Here is a 15,865-nt window from a genome sequence, read left to right as displayed (position 1 = left end):
AACTAATTAAAACTAACTAACTAACTAAAAAAAAATACAATAAATAAATAAATAAACCTAACTAAAATGAAAAATTCCAAAACTATAATAACCTTGGTCACTTGACCCCTACAACTAGATGTTGGCAGCACATAACATCCAGCCACCATCAATTCCCGTTGGTTTCCTTGCAGTAGAGTAGAGAGACAAGTCCAGTTGGTGGCAGTAATGTGTCATGAAGATGATTTGCCAATAGACCCCACAGAAGAAAAAGAAAGGCTAACATCAGGTTCTCTTGTGTTTTGTGCTCACCTTTTCTGTCTGTTGTAGGTTACTTAGAAAATAAATTAGTCTGTAACATTATTTGGTTTTATTGACCTTTGCAGTTGTGCAAAAAGTTTTTACTAGCTTCTTGCAGAAATATCCACCATTTTCATAATAAATGAACGGAACATAGTAAGACAGATTGGTTTTGACTATCAGACAATGTGACACGTAATCAAATAAGTCCTGCAAGATGTTTTTGTTCCATCCATCCATCCATCCATCCATCCATCCATCCATCCATCCATCCATCCATCCATCCATCCATCCATCCATCCATCCATCCATCCATCCATCCATCCATCCATCCATCCATCCATCCATCCATTTCCTATCACAGGAACATAAATATGCAGTATGCTGTTATGGAAGCACTAAGATTTTCACCTTAGACACTGTTCTGTGTAAATCGATACATATGCAGAAGTGTGAAGTGTTTGTTCTCGGCGGGATGTTAATAAACATTAGTGATGATGAGTGAAACTGTCATTACCTGATGTGTGCCGCCCTCTTGTTAACCTTTCATCTAAGATGACAGTTCTCAGCAGCTGCCAGCCATTTGATTTGGTTTAGCTTGACCTAACCATACTATCCTACAGGGTGTTTGTGTGTATACAGTACTTGCAAGTGATTTATCTTTCTAACTATTGTCAAATAAGCTCAATTGTACAGATGCACACAATGAAAATGTGTAAGCAGTATTGCCTCCAAAACATGTGATCTTTGTATTGGTACACAATTTGCAAGGTGGTGGGTTTCACAAACACCTCAAGAATCCAACATTATCCATCACACGAACCTTATTTTAGCTGTGATAAACTAGATGTTATTAACAGCCACATGTTCAGGTGCTTGACAAGAAAACACTCCAAACACAATTACCACTTTATTACAGTTTCAAGTTACCCAGTGGCAACCTTGCTTTTCTTTTGCTGCGCTCAACTTTGAACTAATGCCCAAGCAATAACATTTCATGACAATTAGCGCTCGGAGCTACTATGCTAACTACTGTATAATGTTTGAAGAGCGCAAATCAGTTTGTTTCATTGTTACTTTGGAGCGCGGGCATTCTGTTAGCATTCCATCTAAACTGACTTGTATCTACCTTGTATATTGCCAAGCCAATTAATTACGTTAGGTGCAGATTCACAATGTTAATTCGAATCAAAAGTCTGACATTTTCAATATTAAGTACTGGAGTTTTTCTGTGACTAAGCAAATAAAACATCAATATTTTGAATTTATTTTCACGATGAATCATTTATCTAAAGCTACCTACAATTGAAATGTACAGGAAAGAGTAATGTGTAATTGTGTTAACTGGGGTTTCTCTCTTATTGCACGCAATTTGTCTTGACAAGGGGTGCACATGTTGAAGTGTCAGCAACAACAAGCTCCACAAAGGTTCATGATGAAAGGCTTGCCAGCAGCATTTCACAAACATATTAGACAGTTGACAGAGAGGTTGTGTTTTTTACCTGGCTGCATGTTTACTTGCCAGTCTTGCAATAAGCAGCAGCATTTCAGTGACCTTCTCCTGTTGTTCCTCCACTGCCTCTAACTGATTGTCAGTCAGGAAATTAAAACCTGACATGTTGTGGCTGAGAGGCGTCTGTGTCGTCACCAAACGATAAAAGCGCTTTATTGAACCCCGGTGAGCAACAAAAAAAAAAAAAAAAAAAAAAAAAAGGAAAAAAGTAATAAAGCAACAGGAGTGTGCAGAAGCAGCACTATAATTAAATAGTCAAAAAAGTTGATGATAGATACAGTAGATAGAAAGGATTGCCAAAAGTGGAAGAGGCGTCACTTATAGCTGGCAACGACAAATGGGGAAGTTTGAGATCATTAGAATCAAATTTTAAAACACAAGAGATGGATGTAAAATATCAGTTCTGACAGTTACAGCAAATACAAAAAACATTAAGGAAGATGGCAATACTGAAAATTGATTTCAGTTATTTATGCTATGTCTCCTGTGTGTTTGTGTGCAGACGTGCTGAATGATGCCATCTTTGATGAGGATCACGACGAGATGGTAATCGTCAAAGACATCGACGTGTTCTCTATGTGCGAACATCACCTGGTGCCTATCATCGGCAGGGTGAGCGATATAATCACACACACACACACACACACACACCCCCACACACACCCACGCACACCCCCACACACCACACACACACACACACACGCACGCACACACCCACACACGCATACACATGATACACGCGCGCACACTTACTTTGCTGTACTAGAACAAAATGTATTTGCATATCCACTACAGTAGGTGGCAGTGTCATTTTTTTTTTTTTTTTTTTTTTAGAGAGAGAGCTCAGAATTGTTCAGAATTGTGGCAGTGTCATTTTCATTGTCAGATTATTGTTGACTGTATTTTTGTGGGAATGTTTCAGCATTCTCACATATGTTATTGTCATTTTTATTCTCCACACTTTTTTGCCGCAAAACAACTCCCACATAATATTTCCAATTTACACCGTTCTAATTTCAACTAGCTTCAAAAATTCATGCCTCCCGGGGTATATATTGTCTGACTCCACATTACTTGCAGCATTTGCACAATTATAAACGTTGAATATCAACTTTTTCCCATTCATTTTAAATGGAACCGACATTGAACTTTTTCTAAGTATTACTAGTTTCCACGCCCACTTCCATACATACACTGATTATCATTACCAGGTGTCTGATACTGCTCGATGGCGCAGTTGTTAAAGTGCATTGCCCAGCAACCAGGAGGTCATAATTTCATAATTTATCTCTCCATTTACTTCATAAGCATTCCACAGGCATTTAAATCTTAGCATTCAGCTTTCAGCATTCCCACGCAATTTCTCCAGAAATTGCACTTAGTCTAATTTTAAATCAAATGTATTTTTCTATATCTATTTTTAAATATGCCGGCACAAAAATAAATCATGGCTCCCTGCAACCATATCAGCTTTGTGTTGCATTAATTGTGGGAATGCTGAAAGCATTTTATTCTCCTCACTTTTTGCCGTCAAACAACTCCCACATAATACTTCCGATTTACACCGTTTAAATTTTAACTTGCTGAAAAATTTCACGCCTTCCGGGATATATATCGTCTGACTCAAAATTACTTACAATACGCACACGATTTAGCTCAACTTTTCCTCATTCATCTTCAATGGGACTGACTATTAGCATTCAGCTTTCAGCATTCCCACGCAATTTCTCCAGAAATTGCACTTAGTCTAGTCTAGTGTAATATAATATGCATACATTATGCAATGTCATATCCATGATGATAAAATAACCGGGAATATGTACAATATGTCTGAAATGGTTCTTTGATCTTCACAAACCCATGCAGCCGTTATCTTGTTTAAAATGGACAAAATGAGAATCAATCTGATTAGCTGCAATCTATTTATCTTCAAATCTTGTGTTGCTTCTGCCCCCTACAAACCCTTTTGACATCATTGCGCTGCAACTCAAACTTGATTGGTCCATTCTGCCCTTTATATGTACGTATTCATCCACAAGCTACTTGATCCCTCCATCTTGCCTGCAGGTGCATGTCATTAAGACACAAGGGATGGAATCAGACCCTCCCCCAAAAGGTGTCGCCAGTGAACTAAAGCGTTTTCTGATTTCGTGTGCGTGTGTGTTTGGTACATGGTGGGGACCATATCCCAGGATTTTACTATCCTTGTGAGGACCACTTGTCTTTGTGGGGACATTTTGGTGATGCCCAACTAGTCCAGACCTCTTTTAGAGTGCAAAGTTAGGTTAGGGTTGTGCAATCAGTTGTGATGGCTAAGGTTCGGGCAAGGGGTTAGGATATGGGCAGAGAAAGACTGTCATGGTCTGTGCTTTGGTTTTGTTTATAGGACATGTTTTCCTTATGTCTCCTTTTTTGTTATTGTCTCATGAAGCTTTATCATGTCCTTCTGTGCTTGTTATCTATCCTGTTCCCTTGTGTTACCCAATCAGCTCCCCAAGCCACTTGTGTCTTGTCCAGGTGTCTCTCGTTGTCTCGTTACTATGTATATTTAGTTCCCTGCTTTCATTCAGTCCTTGTCGAGTCATTGTATTTGCCACACCCTGTTTACTGCGCCTGCGAGTCCTGCCTGTTTTAGTTTGCAACCAGTATGTTTATTCCCTGCTTGGGTTTGTACTTTGTATCTTGTGTTGTACTTTTGTTTGTTTATGTTTAAATTAAATTATGATTAAGACCACACCTGCCACCCTCCACTTGGGTCCACAACCTCCCATGAACCAAACAAAGGTTGAAAAAAAAAAAAAAAAATCAAAAAAAAAAATCACTATAGCTAAATAAATGCACGTTTATTTGACCACTAGAGGGCAACACAAAAAAAGTCACAAAAACAGACATCAGCGCAACCTAACATTATTTATTTTTCTTTTAAATACGATATGGTGCTATTTTTCTTTATTTACTTTTGAGATTCAATTGAACTTGATTTAATCTCGAGTTGCGTTGTGAGTTGTGATGCTAGTTTGTCAACCCTGTGAGTCACTGGGTATCGGTCCAGGCCAGCGTGTATCAACTCTCTATCATAAGGAAATGAAGCAAGAACTAGGAGTCAAATGTGACTGAATGATGAATGTAATTTACTATTTCCAGTCATGACGCTCTCAAAATAAAACAAAAAAACAAAAGAGAGAAGCAAGAGGCGTGTCACTTTATGAGTCACTGCTCGCAGACACATTTGAGAGGGGATGGATCAGCAGCAACACTCCTGACAATGACAAGCTGTATAGACACAACACAACCACTGGATACACAAACACACACAGGTGTAAGGGAGATGCAGATCATAGAATTGATGTCTGGCTATCAGGCTTCTGCAGCAGGAAGGAGCGCGAAGGCCAGAAAAGGAGGAAAGACGAGGAAAAGCCAACTTTGCACGCTCGTGCGGCTGCCCTTTCTCTCATCCGGTCTACAAATTGCGTCTGACATTTGGGTGGAGCGTATGTGTGTGCGTTTCAGAATTAGAGCCTGCGGCACTTTAAGGCAGTCGTTCTCCAGCTGATGACGTTAACAGTAACAAACATCCTCCCTTGCTTGTCCAGCTTCTCTGCCCTCGTCTTGCTTTTAAAAAGTCTTGTATGTGTGGATATTTATCTCAAACGACTGCGTATTAAAACACTTTATTATTACCGTTATCATTCAACCTTACACGCAGGTAAATGAACCACAGAATGACATCAAAACATTCAATGACACGGCTACTTGTTGACTAAACATCACGCAGGGAGCAAAGATCACAGTCAAGGCTTCATCATTGGGTGTCCATGATGACAAATAGAAATAGACTGTAGGGTAGAACATCCTACAGGGGCGTCATCATGACAGACAAGTGTCTGGACATGTTAAGTGTGAGCTTCTCAATCTGGACCGGAATACAAATGAGTGTTAAAAAAAATCAAAATAAATCACAGCTGACATGCAATTCTGTGGACATGTTTATCATAAAGGATGCACTAAAACTTCAGAAAGCTGTTATGCAACAGTTAATCAAATTAATTTAAAAATAGTATATAATTGCTTGCTTAATTGATTTTAGGGTGTTTAGAGAATTAAAAAAAACAACAAAGCCATGTTGTTCTCTTGCATAAAAACACTCAAGAAATTAAACAGGATGTCGGCCATTTTGGAAGGATTCCAGGTGACATTCTCATGAATGTATTATGTACAAGTGTTAATTTTGTCAACGAAAACTAAACAAAAGTAATTTTGTCACAGCACATTTTTCACTGGAATAAAACTAGACTAGACTCGACTAAAACCCTCATTAATAAACAATAACTGGGACTAAATCAGGATACATTTTCGTCAACTAATGAAGACGAGATGAAAATGTACTTCACGTAATAAAAAATGGACTAAAATCTATAGACATTTTAGTTCATGAACACAAATGAGACGAATTTATGATTAAAAAAAAAAAAAAAGCCAACAGCCATAACATTCCAACAATAATATTAATCCGACCGCTAACTAATGCTTGCTAACTTACTAGCTCGTAGCATGGAGCCATAGTAGAGACTTGTTGATATACTGTAATTGTGTGTGAAGTTGTTTTTCACAAAAAAGATTAGAGAAAATTGTATGTGAAATAGTTTTAGAGCTGAAATGTTCAACATAATCTGCTGACAAAAAATATACAGGGGTGAAATGACTGTCCTGACTAAAACTAGACTAAAACGACAGTTTTTGTTGACTAAAACTAGAAAAATAAAATTATTATTATTAAGTTTTCTTGGACTAAAATAAAGACTAAAATGCTAGATTTATAGTTGACTATAAACAGACTCAATAAAAACGGGATAAGGTTTACTAAATATGAAAAAAACTAACAAATGTGATTGAAACTGGACTAAAACTGAGACTAAATTTAAAAATGCAGGATAAAATTAACACTACTATGTACTAATGCTAAAGTGCCTAAATAAAATAAATAAATAAATCATCTAATGTGGACAGTGTATGGCATCAAAGTTTGATGTTCATCTCAAAAAGACGTTGCAGCTGATAACATGATGTACTTATTCCATTTTTTTACACTTACTGACATGTATTGCAAGCGCAACAAAACTTCCACACTGACGCAGCATGTGAAGAAACTTGGCAGGAAGTTGTACGCAAACATGAACAAATCTGATGACTCGTTCTGTGTTATTGCCTCAGGGCTCATCGTGTCATTTGAACTGGTTCCTTCATGGTTTCATTGTGAAATGAATTTGTTGACTTTGTGCAGGTTCACATTGGCTACCTCCCCAACAAGCGAGTCTTGGGTCTCAGCAAGCTGGCCAGGTGAGAACATTATGTGTGTGTGTTCAAGGCTAGGAGTAAGTGGTTTTAGCATACTAAGCCTAAAGGTATTGGGGTCAGTGGGATCAGGTCTGCACTTGTACACGCTAAATACGCAGTTGAATAAGCCTCTTAAAATACACACACATTGAACATGATCAATTAAACACTGCTTAGGAAACACATGCACACATGGTGAGAAAAAGTGAAAGCCCTGTCGGTTTTAACATCAAAATACGACTTGTTTGTTCATTTTTAAGTCCAATTGAGCAGCTAAGAATGAATTTATATAAATCACAAATTGCCCCTACTGACTCACTCATACAATGACATCCATTCTAAAATTGAGAAGACATATCTTGTAGGAAGATATTATAACATGTGCGTCCATCCATCCATTTTCTTGACCGCTTATTCCTCACAAGGGTCGCGGGGGTTGCTGGCGCCTATCTGAGCTGGCTCTGGGCAGTAGGCGGGGGACACCCTGGACTGTTTGCCAGCCAATCGCAGGGCACACAGAGACGAACAACCATCCACACTCACAAGCACACCTAGGGACAATTCGGAGCGCCCAATTAACCTGCCATGCATGTCTTTGGAATGTGGGAGGAGACCGGAGTACCCGGAGAAGACCCACGCAGGCACGGGGAGAACATGCAAACTCCACCCAGGAAGGCCGGAGCCTGGACTCGAACCGGAGTCCTCAGAACTGGGAGGCGGAAGTGCTAACCACTCGCCCACCGTGCCGCCCTAACATGTGCACATAGTCTTTTTTTTTTCTTTTCTTTTTTTTCCTCCGCTCCCTGCAACCGGTTTGTTCTTGTGACATTTTTGTGAAGTTGCCAAGCTATTTGAACATCCAAAGCGGTTAGCTTACATAAAAAGTCAGAAGGTCAAAGGTCAACAGCAGGATGCTCCTGTTCATTTGAACCCATTCAACTCACTGTACAAGTGGTTGCCTTTGAAAATAGAACACAGTTTGTGGTTGGTTTTGATTTCCAAGTTCAAAACACTGACTGTCTGGCAACCAGTTCAGGGTGTACCCCACCAACTGCCCCAAGGCAGCTGAGATAGGCTCCAGCATCCCCCCGCGACCCTTGTGAGGAGTAAGCGGTTAAGAAAATGGATGGATGGAACTTCAAAACACATTAAAAAAAAAGTGAATTCACTCATCCTGGTCCCATACGGTCTTTGTAACGCTTTCATTAACTGTCTTCAGGAGGATTATAACTCTCTAGCTAACCATTAATGGGGAGGAAACAAACAAACAAACAAACAAACAAACAAACACAACGACTGTAAATTAAGTGACTGTTGAGCATCAAACGGAGTTGGAACGTGAAGCTGTTTTCAGAGCGATACTGCCACCTTGTGGTGTTTTGAAGGAACTGCTCGTGGACGCGACGTCAATTTCTGTTAAAATCCTTGAGATGGATTAAAAAAAAAAAACGGGTGGATGAATGTGTTTTGTCTTAAATTCATTCATTGTTAATTTTGGCAGTTTTGGTCCTCCATACATTGGCAGGTTGATGTAAAATTTCAAGAATAAACAGTAAAATACACATGTACATTTGATTTGTAAAAACAGTAGCTGACAAACGGACTTTTCTTTCAAAGAGTTCATGTCGCCATCTGCTGGCTGTGGGAAAAAATGCACGTGTTTGGCATCTCCATGTTGTGCCTTTTTGCGTCATATAGACCTACTTATTAAAGTCATATGCCTTGGGTTGAATGATTTAAGATCAAAATTTTAGCTTTAAAAAAAAAAAAAGTAGTAGTAAATAATCCTTCACTTCCCGACTTGGTCTTTCCTCAGGATTGTAGAGATCTACAGCCGCAGACTGCAAGGTACACGTGCAACGTTTGTTTTTCAGCCATTGTGTTCAGAGTTCATCCACGGTGTTTGTTCACAGTTCAGGAGAGGTTGACCAAGCAAATCGCCGTGGCCATCACTGAAGCCCTGCAGCCCACCGGGGTCGGCGTTATCATCGAAGCTACGTATGTACGCAGTTACGCACGCGGGAAATCGATTTGAACAGTCCGACATTTATTAACTGACAGGCAATGACGTAATCAACATTTGAACTTCTTAAGTTGTTGCGGAAGCGTGTTAAAGGTCATCTGTTGGTGTCCACAGTCACATGTGCATGGTGATGCGAGGCGTCCAGAAGATGAACAGCAAGACCATCACCAGCACCATGTTGGGAGTCTTCAGGGAAGACCCCAAAACCCGCGACGAGTTTCTGACGCTGGTCAGGAGCTGAAGATGAAGTTCTTCCTCCACTTGTTGCCAGGGGTTACCTCCATTTGCACGGACCGGCTCATGTGCACCTGTATGTGTTTTCATCTTACCAAAGGAAGGAAAACATTCCGTTTACGTTACATCACCAGACATATTTTTCACTCAGTTGACCTCAAACTCCAGTTAAGAGGTTTAGAATTAACTAGTTTGAGTAATCCACAAGAAAGCGGTTTATCATAATGTTTTTTAAACAGATTTAAATTATAATTGAAGTAAGAATATGCAGGATGATGAAGTTAGCTGAAAATACAGAAATTGTGATTTTTACAAGTTAGTTTTCTATATCACTTGGGCTAATTTGGTGAACAGGAGAGGCGGTGTGCACCCTGGACTGGTTGTCAGCCATTTGCATGTTGTAAACACAAGTGTGAATGGTTGTTTGTGCCGCACGACTGCCTGGCGACCATTCCAGGGTGTTCCCCACCTCAAAGACACCTGCGAGTCGCAACCCTAATGAAGTCAAGCAGTAAAAAATAAATAAATAAATAAAATACGGACAGTTGTCTCTTCACGTTCCTAAAACGTGTTCAATTCACTGAAGACTTAAGTGCCCACAGATGCGAATGCTCATCTGTCCCAAAGTGTTAGCTTGTTTTATTTCTATTCTCTTATGGAAGTTTGCATCTGTAAGTGCCAACTATGGTGTCACTGATTGTGACATAATCAGAAATGTGTGTTCTTGTGCCAGCACGTGTCTGTTATATGCGGTCTGTTGAATTGTGTAGTCTAGTCCATTTGGTTGACGACTTGTGTGTGTCTGTGTGAGTTGTGAATGCAACTCATTTTTGTGCGGCCTTGCTGAGAGGGAAGGCCAGTTCAATGGCTTATTGTCATTTTACGTATGTTTATTTGGAATTCTTCATCAAAACAAGACATTGATGTGACAACAGGAAGAACTCCCTTGGCTGTGTCCGAATGTGCACACGACTCAAAATTACCCACAATGCACTTTGAAAAGTAGTGAACATCGATGTTCACCACTGATTGGATAGCCGATAAGCCAAGATTTTTGCAGTCAGAGGCCGCCATATCGCTCCTCCCAAGAAATGTTTCTCGGCATACGATCCAATATATTTACAGTATCAAAATAACGGTAGTTAGTAGAAACGGCATGATTTATGATGTTTTAAATTTGTTAAACATGAACAAGAGGACTTCCAACATTTTACAACTGTTTGAAAGCGCGATATAAATAAACTTGAGTTGAGTATATGCTTAATGTTTACTGGAGGAAACGTGTATATATATATTTTTTTAAATTAAAGAATTATAACTAATTCAACAAAAGATGCCTCTGCCAAATCTAATATGGGGGTCTAAGGAACTGACCAATAAAAGAAAAAAGGGGTCTTCAAAGCAGCACATACCATCCCATTGTTAAACTTTTTTTTTGTTTTGTAAAAAAAAAAAAAAAAAAAAAAAAAAAAAAAAAATAGTGACCACCCCGGCACAAACCCCCCACCTCGCCTTATACTAGCTGCCTAGTAGCTGTATGTATGTCTCATCTGTAAACTGTACGTATACCGAGTAGTCTGCTCGCGAGGTGGGAGGAGCAAGATGGCCGCCCTTTGACTTCAACGGCTTACGCATAGTGTATTGCGAGTATTTAAAAAAAAAAAAAAACACACACACACAAAATGCCAAGCGACAGCGCAAGCACGATAAAGCGCTACATAACTACGAATTCGTTTAAGTTGAAAATATATAAAACAAAGGAAATAAAATACAGTTTTCATTTTCATTCACAATAAATAGTCGGAGATTGATAACGCCGGTGCGTCATGACGTGCCTGGTGGTCACGTGATATACGAAGAGAAGCAAGTAGCGAGCTGGCTGTCCGAATCGCCTAAACAGAATGAAGATACTATAAATTGGGACACTATATAGTGCAGTACTATATAGTGAATGATGGCTTTAGGGTTTAAGGTGGACATTTTGGACACAACCCTCATCTTTCCCTCAGGCACGTGTGATGTGAAATTGTCTTTTAAGCCAATGAGGTCGCTACAAATGAACAGCAGAAAACATGTTCATTCAGTGCAATAAAACAAATTGTATCCGTCTTGAAATAAACATTATCTGATCAATTTTGTACGCAGAAAAGTTTGTACAAGCTTTGAACACACCTTCTGCAGTGGGAAATCAGCTTTCAGTAAATTTCATGGACAGTCATACAAAATCATAGCTATGATTACAAAATAATCTTTGGGGGAGAAATCATGGCTCTCCTGTTTTCTCATGTGATGTACACAAGCTGAGCCGTGATTGGTTGTTTGTTACCTGAGCCCTAAACAACTTTGATGTCTTTTTCTGTCGACTGCAAGTTTCAAAATGGCTACCCTCTGAGGAAGGAGGGAAAAAAAATAGTTTGCTGCTTAATTCACATTCCACAAACCTAATATTAGGCTAATCACAACACAGTTTAAGCTAGCTGGGCTACATATAATTATTGTAAAGGCATTTTGTTTGGGTTGACCTCACCTGGTCATGCCATAAATATAGCCTGTTCGATTACAAAAAAAACCACACACAAAGACAAACCAGAAATCTTATAACATTTTTTTCTTTTTTATGAATAACGGGGCATGCCAAAGTCACAGCATTCTGGTATGTCTCAACAAATTACAGCAAGACAATGAAAAGCACTTGAATGCATTCATACACAAACATACAAACTCGCCCTTTCTCAATCTCTCTTGCTCTCTCACCTGCACACACAAAAATACTGTATATTGTACAGACCAGAATAACTCAACTTCAAGGAAGTACCGACAGAGAACAGGAAGTGGACATACGGTCGTAACAGGATGACACCAAGTGAAGGCGGCTGATTGGCTTAGTTCACACAACGAGGGTCCAATTAGAGAATGTTTATGGATTGACTCCTAGCGTTTGGCCAATCAAAAGCCAATTGAGTGGCCCTATCCATCTTGTAATATTTAAAGATGGCTATAGAAATGAGCTCTACATGGCAGCATGAACCATGACAAATAGACTTGAAGAAATAAATTGATGTGCAGTGTGAACAAGCCCCAGCACAGCTGTCACTGGTTTCCTCCTAGAAGATTTCACTTTTTAAATTTCATACAAAATTAAAAAACAACAACAAAAAACATTGACAATAGGGGAGAGTGGGGTAATTAATTCTTACTTTTTTTTTTTTAACTTCAGTTATAAATGGCACAATTTACCCCACTGAATTGTGACTAATGGCACAACCTGCCCCGCACTGGGGGCAAGTTGTGCCACAAAACCACTTTTTTTTTTTCTTTCTAAAGCTATATTTCTCAAACAGTTTACTGAAAATCCAAAGTGATTGCTCCTGCACATTAAAAAAAAAACCTATATGAACATATTTTAGTTGGAGACATTCCTGTAATCCGACTGCGTAAAACACACTTTAAGTTAAAAAAAAAAAAAAAAAGGCACTATTTACCCCACTCTCTGTCTCAAGTTAAAAAAAAAAAAAGGCACTGCCATTTGTTATTCTAAATATGACTCTCAGCCTTCTGCATGCAGGTTTAAAAGATAAATTACTAGTTTTTTTTCTGCATTTTCCTCCATTTTGTCCTTTTTTGCATGTATTTTCTTTTTTTTTATAATAAAGAACAATACTCTTTAGTCAAATATATACGCAAGCCTGCAGTCAATACAGGACATCGGCTCTTTGATCAAAATGAAACTAAATGTAATAAAGGAGCACAGTCAAGCGGTAGAAATTTGTTACACATTAGATGCTCAGTTTCCCCCCCCCCCAAAAAAAAACAATAATAAAAAATAATAGGAGTATCCCATCTAAAATGCAGAAACTAAGAAAAATCCCAAAATACAAAACAGCATATTGTGTATATATATGTCTTGAGTTGCAAGTACACAAATACTTTTGAAGTAACACTAACTGCTAGCACTGCAGCCCACACAGAAGTTTATGGTCGGCATTTGGTATGAAGATGTTAACGCTCCACAGCTCAATCTCAGCCATGTTCAAATTGAAAATATTCACACAAAGCGCATCTTTATGCTTGGGCTGCCTTTAACAACGAAAAAGAAAAGATTGGGAAAAAAAAAGTATGCCCATGTAAAGGCATAATGTTGTCTGTGTCCCTTTTATCTCCTGAGCACTTCTGTGATTTATTTTATTTTTTTTGCGCGCGCGTGGGAACATTGGAACAATAAAATGGCCTGAATCGGAGGATTCAGTTAGGGTTGAAAAATAGTTTTCCTTTATTTTGAGCCAGAGGGGGCAAATCCAGGTCCATAAAGTGAAAACCCTGCCACACTTTGACTTTAGCTCCACGTACTAGATAGCTAGCACCTTAGCTATTTGGCTTTAGCCCCTGATGCTAGCTAGCTCCCTAGCATCAGGTGCTAAAGCTAAATTGTGGCAGAGTTTTTACACTTCTGGACATGGATTTGCCACTTCTGTTCTTAGACCACTACTTGACTTTTTTTTTCTTCTCCACTTTGATTAAGTTAAGACATTTACTTAAATTTCTCAGTGACTAATTCACATTTTAGACCACTTTTCACAACAATTTGGTGATGGTCTGAATTCAGATTGTTGTCAACTAAAAAATGTACTCAACAAATCCATTGAACTGTATTTCTGTTGCACCTTCACAACCCTAAAATTATGTAATGTCAAAGCTAATAAAGTGGAAGGAAGCTCCTAATGGCTTATCCAAAAACAGGGTGTCAAACTGGTTTTCGAGGCAGGCAATGTGAATACTTTGCGGATGCAACGTGTGCACTGACATCTTCCTGTCTTTCCTGTGGCTCGTGCGTGACTGAACATGTGACGTGGACCAGCTCGTGCTCCGACACCAAATCTTCACATGAAAAACATCTTTACAATAGACTGAAGGATGCAGACATGATTATAGCGCAACATAAAAATATCCATTAAAAAAAAAAAAAGAAGTTAATATCTGAGATGTCTGTATGGTTACCAGCCATAACTTGTTAATACATACATGGTACTTTAAATAATAATATACCTAACGGAGTAAAATTATGACCTCTGCAACAACAATGAGGTGAAAAAAAAAGAATAAATAAAAGTATCTTCTATAAGTATTGAATCATATGGCAAAGGACACTGGGATCAAGATGCTGCCTGCTCATATATATAAAGTAACAACAGCAAAAAAACACAAAAAGGTTTCCACATTCGTGGAAGCTTGAAGAAATGAAGGGCTCGTTGTGGATGAGCCACCAACACCGAAACGGAATCTGCAGCATCATTATGGCACACTTTGACTCGTGTGTGTGCGTGTGGCCTCACAACAGGCCTGTCAAAGGCACAAGAAGGCACTATGTCAGAATTAGAACAGTTTGAAGCTCTGTTGTCCAACGGCATGAGATCAAGTTTAGAAAAACACACACCAAGGGGACCCCATGCATGACTGGTTTGGTCCTTGACGGACATGACCCGATGCCAAAACTGATGTGACGGGAGATCGAACAACACCAGTGAGAGCGGACTCGCTATAATCCGACTGATATTTGGATGTTCGTGTATCACATTATCATATCAAGTGCAGGGAACGAAGGCAGTACTGTACAGTGCTATAAAATCGCAAGTAACTAACAGAAATAACGCTAACAAATAAACGTCGGCCATTTTCTTTCCTAACCCCAATTTGATATAGTGTGCCTGGAATGCAGGTCATATTCAGTGTATATCGTCTGCATTCCAGACACATAACCTGCTTTTCAAAACTAGGTAAGAAAATTAAATCCTTGTCAGCCAAAAATTCCGAGGACGCTATAATCAAAGTCACAATCTTGCCCATCAACAAATGCTCTTTGGCATCGTCTGTGTGGTCATGTGACCACACGCTTCCACACGTGCGACGCCTCTCCTGGCAAGTAGGTGGCGCTATCTCCAGTCACAGTCTCTGGGTAGCAACCCTTCATGGACTGATTCGTGTGAAGCCCATTTGCTTATTCCTCACTTTCCTCCAAGGAAGATATATAGTTGCAATATGCAGCTTAAATCACACCTGTTTAACAAAAGTTTGACAAAAGAAAAAAAAAATAGATATATAAATCCTAGAATCTAAATATGCATAAAAATCCCACCGTGTATGACGAAAGCCGGCATCTTTAAAGAGGAAGTCATACCAATTCAACAATAATATGTTCTATACAGCCCCATTAGTCTAAATATGGTATTCAGGTTAATATTGCATTAAAGGGATACTTGGCTCATTGAACCCTTTTTTTAACAGTAAAACGTTATTTTGTAAATAATGAATGTGATAACATTTTTCAAAAACAATTAATACCTTTCAAAACAAATTTTGCCACTTCTTGTCAACTGGAAATGACATCACCCGTGCTGAGGAAATAGGTAACGACCAATCATGGCTCAGTTTGCTGCCAAACCCAGAAAACAGGTGAGCCGTGATTGGTCGTTAACCATTTCCTCAGT

The 15,865-nt window shown here is 39.0% G+C and overlaps 2 protein-coding genes and 1 long non-coding RNA gene across 3 annotated transcripts in view; 1 reads left to right on the top strand and 2 right to left on the bottom strand.

The window, feature by feature from the left end:
• The window catches only part of gch1 (GTP cyclohydrolase 1), a 15,176-nt gene extending 3,660 nt beyond the window's left edge, over positions 1-11,516 (top strand). The window contains exons 2-6 of the mRNA XM_077519141.1: positions 2,295-2,404; positions 7,074-7,129; positions 8,943-8,974; positions 9,040-9,124; positions 9,264-11,516. Of these exons, the coding sequence (XP_077375267.1) occupies positions 2,295-2,404; positions 7,074-7,129; positions 8,943-8,974; positions 9,040-9,124; positions 9,264-9,390 (410 nt within the window). The 3' untranslated portion in view covers positions 9,391-11,516. The remainder of the gene's footprint in view (positions 1-2,294; positions 2,405-7,073; positions 7,130-8,942; positions 8,975-9,039; positions 9,125-9,263) is intronic.
• LOC144017507 (C-myc promoter-binding protein-like) overlaps positions 1-15,865 on the bottom strand; it is a 265,503-nt gene that overhangs the window by 95,687 nt on the left and 153,951 nt on the right. The window lies entirely within an intron of this gene.
• LOC144017506 (uncharacterized) lies at positions 10,841-15,864 on the bottom strand. The gene is made up of 2 exons (XR_013283199.1): positions 15,138-15,864; positions 10,841-15,085 (listed from the first exon to the last, which is right to left on the bottom strand). It is a non-coding gene; the product is annotated as an uncharacterized LOC144017506 (long non-coding RNA).

Source organism: Festucalex cinctus, chromosome 4 (genome assembly GCF_051991245.1).
Source record: "Festucalex cinctus isolate MCC-2025b chromosome 4, RoL_Fcin_1.0, whole genome shotgun sequence".
NCBI classification, from domain to species: domain Eukaryota; kingdom Metazoa; phylum Chordata; class Actinopteri; order Syngnathiformes; family Syngnathidae; genus Festucalex; species Festucalex cinctus.
The sequence above is the reverse complement of the archived record's forward strand: the minus strand, read 5'-3'. Positions and strand labels throughout refer to the sequence as shown.